Source organism: Hirundo rustica, chromosome 19, assembly GCF_015227805.2.
Source record: "Hirundo rustica isolate bHirRus1 chromosome 19, bHirRus1.pri.v3, whole genome shotgun sequence".
Lineage (NCBI taxonomy): Eukaryota > Metazoa > Chordata > Aves > Passeriformes > Hirundinidae > Hirundo > Hirundo rustica.
In genome coordinates, this window is record NC_053468.1 from 2,969,906 (window position 1) to 2,985,652 (window position 15,747).

At 54.6% G+C, this 15,747-nt stretch overlaps 2 protein-coding genes across 6 annotated transcripts in view; both read right to left on the minus strand.

The window, feature by feature from the left end:
* The window catches only part of RPH3AL (rabphilin 3A like (without C2 domains)), a 39,119-nt gene extending 33,953 nt beyond the window's left edge, over positions 1-5,166 (minus strand). For 2 of the 5 annotated variants that reach the window (XM_040082417.2, XM_040082418.2), the window contains exons 1-2: positions 4,598-5,161; positions 2,550-2,710 (exon numbers count right to left, since the gene is read on the minus strand). In XM_040082417.2, the coding sequence (XP_039938351.1) occupies positions 2,550-2,589 (40 nt within the window). In that variant the 5' untranslated portion in view covers positions 2,590-2,710; positions 4,598-5,161. Of the gene's footprint in view, positions 1-812; positions 872-2,549; positions 2,711-4,597 lie in introns of those variants that run through there. The other 3 variants (XM_040082422.2, XM_058422999.1, XM_040082419.2) reach the window with 3 other exon arrangements.
* Positions 5,167-8,410: 3,244 nt separating this feature from the next.
* RFLNB (refilin B) lies at positions 8,411-15,003 on the minus strand. Its single transcript, XM_040082716.1, has 3 exons — positions 14,800-15,003; positions 13,450-13,559; positions 8,411-11,188 (listed from the first exon to the last, which is right to left on the minus strand). The coding sequence occupies exons 1-3, from the start codon at positions 15,001-15,003 to the stop codon at positions 10,870-10,872; spliced, it is 633 nt and encodes a 210-aa protein (XP_039938650.1). The 3' UTR covers positions 8,411-10,869.
* Between the last annotated feature and the right edge of the window lie 744 nt (positions 15,004-15,747).

A 15,747-nucleotide genomic window follows, 5' to 3' on the forward strand; every position in this document is an offset into this window, starting at 1 on the left:
TCCACATCTGGCTGTGCCCAAATCCCTCCAGCCTCTCCCAGCACACATCTGGCTGTGCCCACATCCCCTGCCAGCACATCTGGAGGAGGGAACAGCTTTTCACAGCATCCTTTAAGGCTTAATCCTGGCTTTAGGCGTCCTTTGAACAACACCGCAAAGGCTCCGAGCCTTTTATCACCCTGGACGTGGTTGCTACGAGCAGAAACGAAGCCGTGGACTTTGCCCAGGCGCTGGAGAGCAGCTGAGCCAAGCTGCGGCACCCCAAAAACCGTGCCCAGGGTGGGCACAGCACATGGCTGTGACCTGCACGTCCGACACCCATCGGCCCGGAGTTCCAGAGCGCCCAAACCCCTCAGCAATCGGCCCCCACAGCCTGCAGCAGCTCCCAAAATCAGGACGTGGCTGGAAACTTTCGCACGGAGCACATCGCTTTCGCCTCCCAGCTCCGGCTCCTTGCCCTCCACACCTCTGCCGCTCGCAGTAATTCCCTCCAGGAGCCTGAATCCCACCCCAAATCCGCGGAAGGAAGGGCTGGGGGTGGGGAGGGACGCGCGGAGCTCACTCCGGCTCACGGGACACATCCCGGCCATCGCCCCGCCGCTCCCGGAGCGCTCCCCGCAGCCTTCCGGGGGCTCTCCCACCGGTGGGGGCCCGGCTGTGGGATCCCCGCCCCGAGCTTCTCCCCGTCCCCAGAACCCACAGATCCCGGCCGCGGCCCTTTTCCTACGGGCGCTGAAACTCGGCTGGAACACCGCCCCAAACCCAGCCGAGTTAAGGCTGAGCCGAGCCCGGCAAAGCCGAGCCGCACCCACCTGCGCTCCGGCCTCACTCGCGGCCGCTCCGCGGAGCCGCTGCCCCGGAGGGACGAGGCGGAAACGGAGCCGCACCTGCGCCCGCCCCCGCCCGCCCTGCGCGCACCCGGCGGGAGCCGCACCGCCGGCCAGCGGCCCCGAGCGGCGCTGGGCAGCGCCAGGTGTGCTCCGGAGGGGTGCGGGTACCGACAGGTGTGAGCTGGAGGGGTGCGGGTACAGCCAGGTGTGCGCTGGAGGGGTGTGGGTACAGCCAGGTGTGCTCTGGAGGGGTGTGGGTACGGCCAGATGTGCTCCGGAGGGGTGCGGGTACAGCCAGGTGTGAGCTGGAGGGGTTACAGGGATATGGGTACCGCCAGATGTGCACTGGAGGCGTGCGGGCACAGCTAGCTGTGAGCTGGAGGGGTGTGGGTACAGCCAGGTGTGAGCTGGAGGGATGTGGGTACAGCCAGATGTGCCCTGGGAGCGGCTGGAGGGATGTGGGTACAGCCAGATGTGAGCTGGGAGAGGTTGGAGGGGTTTGGGTACAGCCAGATGTGCCCTGGGAGCGGCTGGAGGGATGTGGGTACAGCCAGATGTGCCCTGGGAGCGGCTGGAGGGATGTGGGTACAGCCAGATGTGAGCTGGGAGAGGTTGGAGGGGTTTGGGTACAGCCAGATGTGCCCCAGGACCTGTGTGAGGCTCCAGGCACCGCCAGATGTTCACCAGGAGCGGAACAGGGCTGTGGGCACAGCCAGATGTGCATCCCAAACCAGAGCAAGAACCCACGGGAAAAACACCCCCGGCTATAAACAAGGAGGCACCAAAGGAAACCCCACAAGGAACAGGAACAAAAAGTTTCCTGAAACAAAAACAACGAAAAAAACCCACCCAAAACAGAAACAAAACAAACCAACCAACCCAACCAAACAAGCCACAAACCCACAGAAACAAAACAAACCCTTCAACAACCAGGAAAAAAATAATCCCCAAAACCAAACCAACCCAAAATCCGCACAAGAAACAAACAAATAAAAACCCAACCCAAACAAAAGAAAGAATTTTGCAGGGGTTAGATGTTCACACCAAGAACAGAACAAGGCCACCTGCCAGGCCTGGGACAACCATGGGGGCTCAGACCTTTTAAAACGGAAGGACCCAAACCTCCAGAACAATCCCAATAACAGACATTTGCTGGTAATAGCAGCAAAATCTGGGTTTGTGAAGGGACAGCCTGAGATCCTGGGGTGAGGCAACAGCAAATCACAGGAACACAACTATTCCCTTGCACTAGAACACGGGAATTCGGGCTCATTACTGTCGAAATGTCCACAGGATGCTGTGGGTAAATTTGCCATGTGACAGGAAAGGGTGGGGGGAGAGGGAAATGAGAGAGGGAAAAGAGAGAGGGAGAGAAAATAAATTCTGTTCCTACCGGCCATTCAGAGCTGGCTCTTGAGGAATCTGGAGCCGCTGCAAACGCTTTCACACATCCACGACCCTTCAGGACAAGCTGAGGGACCCTCAGCCACCTCTCACCTGAACCAAGTGCCAGTCTAAGCACATGTTTTTCTTTTTGGTTCAGGCAGCTGTTGAAAAATACATCAGAGGAAGCGTTTTGCATGAACACAGAGCCCGCAGCTCTGCGGAGGAAAACACTCGACGGTGACATTTCGCGCCGGGGAAGTTCTTCCACGCAGTCAATAACATAAATAAATTAAACACAACGGTTCAGCCAACTTCGGGAGAAAGATAAATTACCCGATTTAACCAGCTGTGCTGGCAGGGAAGTGACACACATCTCAGAGCCTGCAGCCGTCCTGCTGTTGGATTTGCTTGTCAGGATCCCCACAGATGCTTCGGAGTCGGCAAGGCTGGGCCTTGGCAGCAGGGTGCCACCGGGAATAAATACGGCCTTGTATCTAAAAAAAAAAAATGTTTAAAGGCTAAATACAGGTTTTATCTTTGATAGCACCGAGTCAATTTTTAATAGACTCGTTTCTCAGAAGCCAGGCACTTCCAGTTTCCACCCAAAGAACCCTTCAAAGTCTCTCTTTTATCGATGATGGGTTTCGCTGAATTATTCACCAGATCGCAGCTGCCGGAGATTTTAAATATCCCCGTGACAAGGACAATGAGGGATAACAACCTCCTCCTGCAGGCTTCCCAGCACTGTGGATGCCCTGAGCTGATCCCTTCTCCTCACAGGGAGCCTCTCCTGTGTCACCCCCGGCTGGGATGTTCCTCAAGGGATGGGAAAACAAAGAGCAGCTTTTTGGGGAGGTCAAACTCCTGGGTGTGGAGTCCTGCAGAGGAACCACAGGTGCTTGAAAGCTGCTTTGTTGTACGGCGCAATGAGCCAAGCTGGAACAATCCTGGAGTGCTCCAGGAGGCGATTTCCAGTTTGGACACTGGGCTGGTGAACCCCAGGAGGTGAAACTGGCTGGATCCTTCTCCCTGAATGACCATTTCCCAGGGAAGCAGGCTGACAGCTGGCAAGGAGCTGTCTGGCACCGCTTCCCCACCTTCCCGACCGCCCCAGCCCCGTTCAGCTGCTTCACAATTCACAGCAACAAGTCCAGGCCTTCTCTCCAAGCTGTTGCTCTGATTGCAATCCTCTGATTCAATCCGTGTTCGCCCCTCTAATTGCCTCCCCTTAATAAAATGTCAATGATTCCGTCCCTGATCTGAACCAAAAGTCTGGTTTGCAGAGCACACCTGCTCAAGGGTGCGCAAGACAAAGCAAACGCTGGGAGAATATTGATGCTTCGTAGCAAAACCTGCTTCTTTCTCAACCTGTTTTAAAGAAAAAAAAATCCCAATTCTGATCCACATTTTGCTTACATGGGCAAGGCTCAGGTCTAATTCTCCTTTCCTTGCTCACACTGAGCCTGCAGCACCCACAACATCAATTCCCAGGGTCTCCTTAGTAGCCCATGTGTAGATCCATAAAAAAACCTCAGTGCCTCTGTGGCACAGCAAAATGGTGCACATTTGGGAATAAACTGGGAAGTTTAGAGGAATTTCTCGGTGTAGCTGTATTCAAAGTCAAAAAGTGCCCCGGGATTTGCCTGGGGGTGGGTCACCCTTCCAGGATAACCCGATCTGCTGCCAGGGGCACCCCAACTCCCAGCCCCCTGCAGCAGCAGGTCAGTCCTACCTGTCCTGGCATTCCAGGGAAAAGCTGGCAGAAGATGATTTCCTTTACTGGCAGCTCAGGCCAGCAGCTCCCACCGGGCTCCAGTCCTGGCTGGCGAGTCAGATTTCATCATAATAAAATTAACAACAACCACCACTTGTCATTAGCAACAAGTAATCCCCTTCCCTCGGCTGCTCTCCGAAAACACCAGGCTCCCTTCCCAGCCTGGATGAATTATTTACACCCCGTCACTGCTGCCGCCCCTTTCCTTGTCTTCTGTCCTGTGTCACCGTCCCTGTTATCCACAGGCAGCCTTTGGGGACGTCAGCAATCACCATCGCTGCCAGCCCCTGCTGCTGCTGCCTGGCCACGAGGCCAGGGCTGGGAGCAGGAGCCTGATGCCACCACCTGTCCCAGTGCCACCACCTGTCCCAGTGCCACCACCTGTCCCAGTGCCACCACCTGTCCCAGCGCCACCACCTGTCCCAGCGCCACCACCAGCCCCACGTCCGAACAGACCAGGAGCAAAGAGGAAGGGCAGGGAGGAGCAGAAAGCACCCAGAAAGGATTAAACCACGTTATTCCCAGGAGGAGGAGGAGTGAGAGGAGCTCAGCAGCTGTCCCTGGAGTTCTGAGGAATGCTTTTCACCTCTGGAGGAGATGTGCTCACCTCCCTCTCTGCCAGGGTCTCACAGCTCGTCCCGCCAACGCCCAGCAGCAAGGGCAGGGCTGCACCACCCCAAAAACCTCTGCGAGGTGTCACTGCCTCGGAAACCGTGCTTTCACTGCCCTGGTGGGAGTATGGGTGGAGAGGGAGGGAAAGGAAAAGGCAAACTGGGCAAGAGGAAGGGAAACGGGACGGGGGAAGGAAAGGAGGGACGAGGTTCCCTCAGCGCCTTGATTTACAGGGTGTGGTGAAGGGCTGGGAGCTGCTCTCCCTGCCAGGATTTGGGGTTTGGTGCTGGCCCTGCAAATCCTGCAGCGCCTCGGGGCTGCACTGCCAGGGACGAGGGACAAGGGACCAGGGACAAGGGACGAGGGACCAGGGACGAGGGACAAGGGACAAGAGGCCAGCACAGCCCAGCACCTGCACACGCAGGGGACAAGGGCAGGGCGGCTGCTCCCCATGACCAGGGGCAAGTCCAGGCTTGTCCCTGTGCCACCGCTGCCCTGGAGACCTCGGGGAGAGAAGGAGCTGCGATGGAGAGGAAAAGGCTGCAGGGAGGAGAGGAGGAGGGAGAAGGCGAGGAGGAGGGAGAAGGCGAGGAGGAGGGAGAAGGCGAGGAGGAGGGAGAAGGCGAGGAGGAGGGAGAAGGCGAGGAGGAGGGAGAAGGCGAGGAGGAGGGAGAAGGCGAGGAGGAGGGAGAAGGCGAGGAGGAGGGAGAAGGCGAGGAGGAGGGAGAAGGCGAGGAGAGGTGGAGGGGGAAGGCTCTGAGGGAGGGAGGATGCAGAGGGATCACGGGCAGGAGGGATGCCGTGAATTTCCCTGCCCTGCTCCCTGCCAGGCCGTTCCAGGGCCGTTCCCCTGGGGCAGCAGAGGGAGCTGGGCAGGAGGCAGCGGACGCGGGTCCCCCCTTCAGCACCAGCACCTGGCACGAAGCCACCACGGGGAAAGAAGCCACCACGCAGGAGTGCCACCACCGCCAGCACCGCCAGCAAGAGGGCAGGTGAGAAAAAAACCAAAACAGCTTTTCCCAGGAAACCACCGACGGCGCTTTAAAACCTTCCCCCGAGCCCTGTTTAAACACGGGTTTTCCTCCGTAGCCAGGAATTTATCCCAGAGGCGCAGCACGTGTAACTGCAGCGAATAAGCAGTAGGAGGCACAAGGCACCTGCCAGGGAAAAGGGAATTCCACAAAGCGCCCGGGATGTGGGATGCTGTTAATATTTAGTGGATATTTAAGTATTCACCTTTCCACTGGTGCGGGTTACGGCACTGGTCTGTCAGCGGGGGTGAGGGGTTGGTGAAACTGCAGAAAAGGAAAGGTGATTTCCAAAGGTTTTCTGTGCAAAGGGATAATTCCGTTCATTTCCACTGCCTTAGTACAAAAAGTGCCTGGAAGTTTCCAGAAGTCGTACTATTAAAAAAAAAAAACAAACCCAATAAAATCACAGGGCTCAATGTATTAATGGATGACAGCTTAAAAAAGAAAAAAAAAATCCCCAACAACTCAGAATCAATTTCCTGCTTAAATTGAGTCAGGCAAACACAGTGAACTCCATGCCAGTGCAGGAGTGCTATTAATCCATTAACAGCTTCAAGAAATACATTTTACAGGTGTGACAATCCCTACGCTGGCCAATCGGAAAAAAAAATATCTATTACCTGCTTGCAAAAATAAGATTTTTTTGGTCATTACTATTTTTTCCCTCAGACTTGGGGTTTTATTAAGGCACTGCTCTATGAAATAAGCGGGGAAGCCTCAGGGGCGACACGTAGCTCTTTTGCTAACAGCATTTCTCATTTGAACAGAAAAACAGCCCCACAAAAGCGGAAAGCAGCGGGCCCGCTCCCCTCCAGCCCCTGGGAGGAACCCTGACCCAGCCCAAAGCGCCGCAGAGGGGAATCGGGAAGATGCAGAAATAAAGGAGGCTGCAGCAGCAGCAGCTGGCGGCATTTCGGGTTCCGGCGGGGCAGAGGAAGGTCTCTGCGCTCGGCTGAGTGAAAGCCTCCGCTGGGATGGGGTTCTGGAGGATCCCCAGGCAGAGGAGGAAAGGCTGCGTGTTTATAGGGTGAACAGGAGGAAAAGGTACGAACTGTACCTCCAGGAGCACCTCCCAGCTGCCAGGAATTCCCCACCCCTCCAGGGCAGCAGCGGGGAAAGGAGATCCCTGCGGTAATTTTTTTGGGAAGATCAAGCGTGAACCGAATGCTGAAGGAGCCTCTGAGCTGCACCAGGGGTGTCACCCAAAACCCCCCCCAAAACTCCTGTGCCTGACTCACTGTCTGTGTCTGTGCAGAGGAAAGGACATTTGTATTTTAAAGAACAAACCAACCTGTTAAAATACGCGTCATCCATTAGAAGTGCTCCTTTCCGCGCCCTGTGCTTGTCCTGGAGTGTCGCTAATTATTGCTGTTGGCTTATTTCCGAGTAATACTCCTAATATAATATAATGTAATATAATATAATATAATACTTTCCAGGTATTCACGTTGCACACTGCAGATCTGTGAGCAGGTGAGGGACCAGACCCCTCTTGTTTGGAGGCTGAAATGATTTCCAGACACGTGAACTTACCTTCGCTGAGGCTGAGCGAGCTGCAGAGTCAGGACGGGGATCCAACCCTCCCCTCCTGGCCTCTGATCCAGCTGTTAGGCTGAGGGGTTTGTTTTTGTTACAAAAACTCATTATCCCAGCCCCTCGGACCTGACATTCTGGAGAAGCACACATCAAAGGGAAACCCCCAGAGCAACAGGGTTTCCTTGGGATGGCAGGTGCTAATTAGCAGCTCATTGGGCCAATATGAATTTAAAAAAAAAAAAAAAAAAAAAAAAAAAAAAAATCACATGGAACAGCCCTGTACTCCCCTACTTCAATTTTTTATAGTAAAATAGTGCTTTTCACACAGAGTGTCATGACAATTCTTAAGGAGAACAGCCCAGCCCTCACCACAGGAAGCATTTGAAAGTTAGGTGACAGCTGAAAGCCTTCCTGAACTCTCTCAAAGACACTGCCCTGACTTTTAAAGGTTGTTTTTTTTTTTCTTAATGGCTTTTTAAATAGACCCTTTTATACAGAATTGATGTTTATATGTGCCTTTTTCTCCTGTTTAATACTTCAAAACTCCAAAACTCTCAGAGCCTTTTGCTGGAAGCAGCTCCACGGCTCCCCAGACCCCAATAATGTCATTAAATGCAACTCTAGAGCTTCCACAAGCACATAACCAGACGAACAATAAAAAGCAAGAAAAAAAAAAAAATCCCATTAGGAATTAATTAACTGATGTTCAATTACATCCATTCCCGCTCTGCCAGAGACACTAACGAAATCAGCACGCCTGCAAAATGTGGAAAGGTTAAAAGAACTGATTAAGCATCCAGAAAGACTCCACGGCATTTCTCTCGACACAATTGCTTACAATCCCCTCTTTTGGTTTTGTAAAGCTGAATTCATAAAGCACTCCAGTCCTGTTTATGCTGTGTTTACTAATGCAGCATTTGAGCACCTACATTTTAAAAATAAATTCCTGCCTGGTTGAATACACGTCATATTTGAAAGGGATTAGCTCTTCGCTTTGTAGGATGTGCTGAAATTCATACCAGAAACTCTCTTTAAAAACAAAGCTGTACCAGATGAACGACTCAAACACATTAAGGAGAGGATTTTCAGCTGTCTTTAAAGCACTTTTTCAATGTCTCGCTAAATTGACAAATCCAGAACATTTGGTGTTGGTTTGGTTTTCAATATGGACAGTTTTATACAGGAAACACCCTCCTAGAATATGTAAACAACAAACAGAAGAGAAAGGAGGGGAGCCGGGACTGGCAGGAAATATCATGTATTTATTTCTAAGTAACTGCCACGATAAACACTGAGAAGCTTCGAATGAGAAAGAAAGAGACTTCCCCTTGCAGGATGGTTTTCAGATCATTTATTACCAATAAAGTAAAAGACAAATCGAAAATCAGAAGGGGAGGGGACGGGAAACACCACAGACACCAGAACACTTGCACGGAGCTAATCAGAGCTTTGCAAATGCTGGAACATAAATAATTTAAAAGGTATCCCTACCAATGAAAACATTTTTTAGAGGTACATATTAAGTCTGCTTGCTTTATAAAAACCAGGTGCTTTATCCTAAAACCGGAGCGTGAGGGGCATTTTGTGGGTTACTTCGCTTCTAACCAGGAACGACTAACGGCTACACTTAAAACAACCTCCTCCTAGACCTGTTCCAAGTTGGGAGAGCGTTTGTGGGAGCAGCCCAGGGTCCGCGTTCTCCCGGAATCCCGCGTCCGACAGCGACCAGCACCGGCTGCTCCAGGGGCGAGGTGCGGGGAGCCAGGGATGGAGCGACCCCGGCCCAGAGCAGAGTGCGGAACCCCTGGGGCTGTGGGGTGAGCTGGGCCTTCTGTTACGCCACAGGGACGTCCTGGGGCAGCGGTTGGGGAGGAATTGCATCATCTGTTTGAGACACATCTCCCCGCTCTTGCAGCCTGAGAACAAAGTGTTCAAGGGTGACGCCACGCCGCCCTAACTCCGGAGCGCTGCCTGCCCGACCGTGTCCTCTCTCATCCTGGGGTTGATTTAGGAGCTGCCTTTCTGAGGCAAGTGCCAAAGGTGAAGGATGTTCTTTTCTGGGCTAATAAATAAGTAAAAGGCCCTAACAACAACGATGAACCCCCAAAGCACACGATCCCAAGGTTTCCTTCCTGCCGCACTCCTCATCTCACAACTCCTTCCAGTTCCCTGGGACGCACTTCCACACCACCCATCACACTTGCACAAACACACATTAAACACAGCTCAAGAACACGCTCCCGAGGCTGCCGCTGACAAAACTCCCCCCTGGGGCTGTGCATTGCCAAGCCCTCTTGCAGAGCTGCTCCGGGACTGGCGTTGCGCACCCGCACCTCGGAGGAGTTTTGGAACACACGGAAAAGCCGCGTCCGGCTGAGACAGGCCCATCAGGTGTTTCTGAGAGACTACACCACACAAAAAACCAGCACAGCCCGCCCTCCCCAAAGCAGATGCTCTCCACACTGCGCTCTGTCAACACAGGAAAGAAAAAAAAAAAAAAAAAATCTGGGAAAAGAAGGAAACCTCTCCGTCTTATTTTCATCAAGGCACACGATAAACGAACGCACGTAACATCCAGACAAGACTTTCGCGGCATCTGAAGCTGTTCCCTTTGGTCCCCAAACTCATCACGCGCTCAGGAGAGGTTTTCCAGCAGCCTGCAGACAGGCAGAGGCTGCCCCATATCCCAAGGACACGGATTTGTGCCGTGACAAGCCCAGCGGGGAAGCAGAGCTACAGCTGCGGATTTTGCTCTGCTCTACAAACCTGCCCGTGCCTCGCTCCCGTTCAACCTCCTCCCAACCCCACCACAACAGCGTCTCACACCCAACCCAGCACCTCCTCTGCCCTTCTGGGACCCTCTGTCCAGCACTTTATCCGAACCTTGCTTTGGTTGCAGCTCCTTGAGTGCACACAGCCAGTTGTGGGCAAAAACAAGGCATTTGTGGTTCTCCACCTCCACAGCACCAAGACCCAACACCACAGGGATAATTTCTGGCCTGGTATTCTCTGGTAAAAGCCCTGCTGCAGGCACAGGAGCACTTGTGTGTCACACAGGACACAGGCTTTGTGAGTACAGAGGATTCCTCATCACCCAAAGAACCGGAATCACACGATGCTGTCTCTCTGCTGCCTGGGGCTGCTGAAGCAGTTCAGCTGCTCTGCTCTCCCTCCCAATCTACACCTTCACACAACACACGGATGCCAAATACCCTAACGTTTTTGTACGTGTTAAATGCAGAATTCTGGGTTTGTTTTTTTTTTTCTCTGTTAGCCTTTTCCAGCAATTCCCAGGGGGAGTGGTTCCTCCGGAGAAAACACGATCTGAACCGAAACGCTCGACAGCTCCGTGTGTAACCGCGCGAGAGAGCGAACCGCCCTCAGGCTTTGCACAACCCCACGAAGCACCAGAAAGGATCTCCACCTGCCAGGCACCGCCCCACGCTCTTCCTCACCCGCCAGCTTCTCCCCTGGGGAAAGCACCGCCCGCTCTTTCCACCCAGCGGGGAAGGGGAGGGGAACTCACGGCTTTCGGAGGCCAGGAGCCAAACCCCGCGCCAAAGTTACGTTCCCGCGGGGAAAAACCCGCGACGCTCGGGGAAAAAAGCAGGGGCTAAGAGCTGAGAGAGAGGGTCTCTGTGCCCAGTTTTAGTCGGCACAGGACGCGAGGGACGGACGGGAGCGAGAGGGGTGGCGGCGGTCAGCAGCCGTCCGGGCTCAGGCACTCGGAGGCCTCCAGCTCCACGCTGGAGAGGAACCTGCGGGCGGCTTTGCGGCAGTTGTAGTCCAGCGTGGTGGTGTAGACAGTCTTGGCGTGCTTGGGGTAGATGATGGTGGTGCTGGTGAAGCGCCGGGGCCTGTGGCGGGGCTCGAGGCGCACCTCGGCCTTGTAGCTGCGCCAGGAGCAGTCGGGCACGCAGACGATGGTCTGGCTGCAGGAGGCCACACTCAGCCCCACGGGCAGGTAGACGTCGGCGATGAAGTGCTTCTCCGAGTCGTACCTCACCGAGGAGGTGTACCTGCAACAGGAAGCCAGGGCTCATTCCGGAACGAGAGGGGCTGCGGCGAGCAGTTCACACAATTCACACAATTCACAATTCACACAATTCACAATTCACACAATTCACACAGTGACAACGTTGGAAGGGACCTTCAAGACCACCGAGCCCAACCCAGCCTCAACACCTCAACTAAACCATGGCACCCAGTGCCACATCCAGATGTTTTTTACACACATCCATGGTGACTCCACCACTTCCCCATTCCAGTATTTTATCACTCTTTCCGTGAAAAACTTGTTCCTAGTATCCAAGCTGTATTTCCCTTGGTGCAGCTTAAGACTGTGTCCTCTCGTTCTGCCGGCTGCTGCCTGGAGAATTCTGATGTAACTACAGAGGTTTTGTCACAGTAGAGAACACCTAGCCAAATCTTTGCTCTTCACAGCTCATACTCACGTGGTTATCAGAGAGCATCGTGTTTAATTCTAATTGATTAGCAGCTTACCACAACTCAGTTCACTCGTTAGTAATGGCCAGTGTTCCGTGTCCATCCAAAACTTCCCTCTCTAGGTATGTTCACGTTCTCCTCTCCTGGGAAGGTTTCACACAGGCAGAATCCTCCTCCTCCCAGGTGCAAATTGGTTCTCACAGGAACAGATTGATGTGCAAGCTGATTCTCACTGTTACAACTCCTTTCTCATGGGAACTGATCTGGCTGGCTGCTGGCTGTAGCCAAGGCCTGAACCACGATTTTACAAAGCCTTTCTTTTGAAAGGTTTCCCCCATATCCCACAAGGTCTAACTGCAGCAGTGCAACTGTACCCTGTAGCTGGGAGAGCATCTCTGTGGAGACAAGCTCCAGCCACAGACACACCGTCTGAAAACACTGCTGACCTCATGCATGGAAATAACTCCGAGCAGTCTCAGGCAGTGATTCTTTACTTTTAGTAAATAGCTTGAGTCAGTAGCAGGACAGGGTTTCGTATCTGCATGAACGTATTCTGGCATCAGCACAACTGATGTCCTGCAAAACCTGGGATGTCTGAGGTGGATGAAGCAGGGCTGAGGAGGGGTTGCTGATGGGGATCTGTGAGCTCTGCTCCTGGGGAAGAGGAGCTGTCGGGTTCCGGGGTGGTTCCTCATCCCACCCCACGCAGAACCATCTGCTGGTGTCTTACACACTCACAGGAGGAGAAAAGAGCCTCATGTCAGCAGCATTCCCAGGATTATCGCCTCTTAGCCCAGCTGCCAGCACTACCAGAACTCCTTCTCAGCTCTGTACAAACCTCCTGCAAACTCCCAGACCCAGAGGCTCTTGATCCACGTTTAGGCTCGGCACATAAACATCCCAACTCCTCCGAGCCCGTGGAAGCACACGTTATCTCCTCAGCTTTTCTCTGCCAGGAATCACACGGGAGAGCTCTGCTATCAGCCCTGGCACGGGGCACTCTCTGAGGACAAACTCCTGAAGATTCAGCTGGCAGGAAATCACTCCAGTTTGCACAGGCCTGGGTTGCAAAGGAAATTTTTCATCTCCTTCGCACCTGCCTCGCTCTGTGTTGGCTTTTCCACCAACCAAGGAGTTAACTGCCTCCGATTCCAGCCAAAGCACAGCCTCTTTCCCCACACCAGGACTTAATTCTCCCTGCCCTCCCCTGCATTAGGCTTCCATTTGATTTTATCAGCCTCCCTCTAATTGCACAGTCATCACCTGGGAGCCGCCTTTTCTCATTACTGCAAATCATGGTGTTCAAAGGAATAATTCACAGGCTGTGAAGTGATGCAGTGCATTAAAAAGAAAAAAAGAATTATGCACTCCTCTGAATGTTACCATTTCCTTCAGCTCACACAACCAGCCACAGCTGTTAAGACAGAAAGGGCTCATTATGAAACCATGAGGTTGCAAGAGCAAAATTTCTTTCCCTTAATGAAACCGTCCTAGAAAGATCTTTGAAGCTCTTCCCTTGCAATTACCTCCTGGTTAATCAGCTGAAGGGCAACATTCTGGAGCAGTGCAAGGAAGGAAAAAGCAAGAGAGTAAAATATAGGAAAGCCTTCCTGGAAAAACAACCAACAAAACAACCATATGGGTGGGATTAAAAGAGGCTGAACACTCCTTTGGCCTGTACAAATGTCCAGGTCCAGGAATGTACAGCTGCAGTGAACAATGGCTCTGCAAATAAATTAACTTGACTCACAGGCACTGATAAGGCCTAACTGCTCCTTTACAGGCAAACTGCTCTAACTCCCTCCAAACGAGACGACTGTAACGCAATATTTACCTTATTTCCTTGGGCGGTAAAGGGTCAAACTCAACTCCTTCGCCGAAGGATAAAGGACACAATCTTGGAGGGCAGCTGGAGAGAACGGGGCTGGGGGAGAATACGGAACTCTGAAAAAAAAAAAAAAAAAAAATTGCAAAATGTTTCGTGTTACCATTTTGTTGTAACTTTTATGTCACGCCGCAGTGCATTCTCAGGAAAACAGATTTATTTGTCCCTTGGTATGGAGCTGCTGAGGTTCACATTTACGTGCTAGAGCAAGACGCGCTACAGGTGCATCCTTTAGGCCTGACTCCACGCTGGCCTAAAGCATCCTAGAGGTGGCCCAGGAGCATTTTTTAGAAGATAAAGTTCTAACTTCAGGAGCTTAATTCAGAGGAGCCACTCTGGGAAATGAGAGAGGAATGCGGCGCAGTCTGCTCCCTGTATTAACCCACGCTCAAGTCATAACCAACGTTTCACGGGGGTGTGAGAGCTCTCTCCTTGCTGAATCCACCCCACAGCCCCACGGGCAGGGAATCATCACAGGGCACCTCGCCCCCGAGCCACCTCCTCGCCCCGCAGCTCCGCCCTGGCTCCACTTTGAAGGCATCAAATCCAACCTAATTCACACACCAAGTGCGGGCAAGGATTAACTGGTTCCCGCTGAGCGCCGATTCATTGCCTGTGCTGCTCTCCTGACACCGAATCCCAGAGCCCAAGGGAACCAAAGCAGCCCCGGAGGGCTGGAACCCAACCCGTGCGTGTTTTTGCAGCCACCCCGGCACGTGTGTTCACTATCCAGGGGCCAGAGGGCTGTGAGCATCTTTCCCCCCGTGGCCTTTTCCAATTTCACAGCAGCACCCCTGCAGAAAGAGGATTTTCCCCTCCAAATCTGCTGTCTCCGAAGTATTTGTACGAGCAACCCGACATCCAAAAGCTATTTGGTGAAAAAACCCAATTAGTTAACTGAAACCATGGTTTATCCACAATGAAGTTACTGCCCCTGGTCACACCGGAATGACGGGAGTTCGCTTTCCGCAGGGATTCCCAAAGACGCGCTGCTGCCCCAGCCCCGACCCTGGGGCAGGAGGGAGCGGAGCTTCCCCCGCAGCCAGAGCTTTGTGAAAATCCCCGCCGGGATCCTTCCCTCCGGGTGCAGACGCATTCCGGGACGCGACAGCGGGCTCGGTTACAACTCAGAGAAGCGGCGGGCGCTCGTTCCAGCCCATTCCCACAGCGGCCGGAGCCGGCTTTCCCCGCTCCTTTCCCCGCGGGATGCGCGGGGCTCCGAGGGGCAGCGGCTCCTCCGGGGCCCCGCACCTGCCGCTCCCGGAGAGCTCCGGGAGGCCGGGAGGGGCCGGTACTCACCGCGGCGGAGGACGCGGGCGGCTCGGGCTCCGGGAGCCCGTTGGAGGCGGCGCGGTCGGGGCTGCCCGAGGAGAGCAGCCAGGGCGGCGGGGCCGGGCCGGGGCTGGGGGGCAGCCCGGAGTCGGGGCTGTCGAGCCCGGAGTCGCCCCGCTTCCTCATGTCCGGGAGGTCGGGCACCTCCCGCAGGCTGAGCCGCCCCACCATGGCCGAGCCGCCGCCGCCGCCTGCCCCGGCCCGGCCCCTGCCCGCGCTGCGCTCCCTGCGCCGGCTGCGCCCGGGCGGCGGCGGCGGGCGGGGCGGCGGCGGGGCCGGGGAGGGGCCACGGCAGCGCCGGGGCGTGTCCCGGCCCCTGTGCCACCGGTGTGCCACCTCTGTCTGTCCCGTGTGCCAGCGGTGTCCCTTGTATCCCACCGGTGTGACCCCTTCTGTCCCGTGTCCCACCGGCGTGCCACCTCTGTCCGGTGTCCCTGTCTCTCAGTCCCACCTCAGTCCCCGTGTCCCAGCGGTGTCCCTGTATCCCACCTCAGTCCCCGTGTCCCAGCGGTGTCCCCGTCCCCCGGGCTCTCCCCGTCCTCCCGGTTCTCGCTCCCGCTGTCCCTGTCCTCCCGGTGTCCCCATCCCCGTCCCCCCGTCCTGCATCCCATCCCGGGCGCTGCCCCTCCTTAGCCATGGAGGGTGGCGGAGTCGCCGTCCCCGGGTAAAGACAGACCGGGCGCGGCACGCTGAGGGCTCCGGTGCGGTTGGCAAGGTGGGGATGGGTGCCGGGTTGGACTCGATGTTCTCGGAGGTCTTTTCCAACCTCAGTGATCCTGGGATTCTGTGAAACCATGCCCTCCACGCATCCTGGTCCAACCCGCAGCGCACCACCCCACTGTGCTGCCAGCAGGGATTTTGGGGAGCACTCAAAGAGCTGCCAGATCCTGGTGGGCCGCCCCCACCTCCAATATC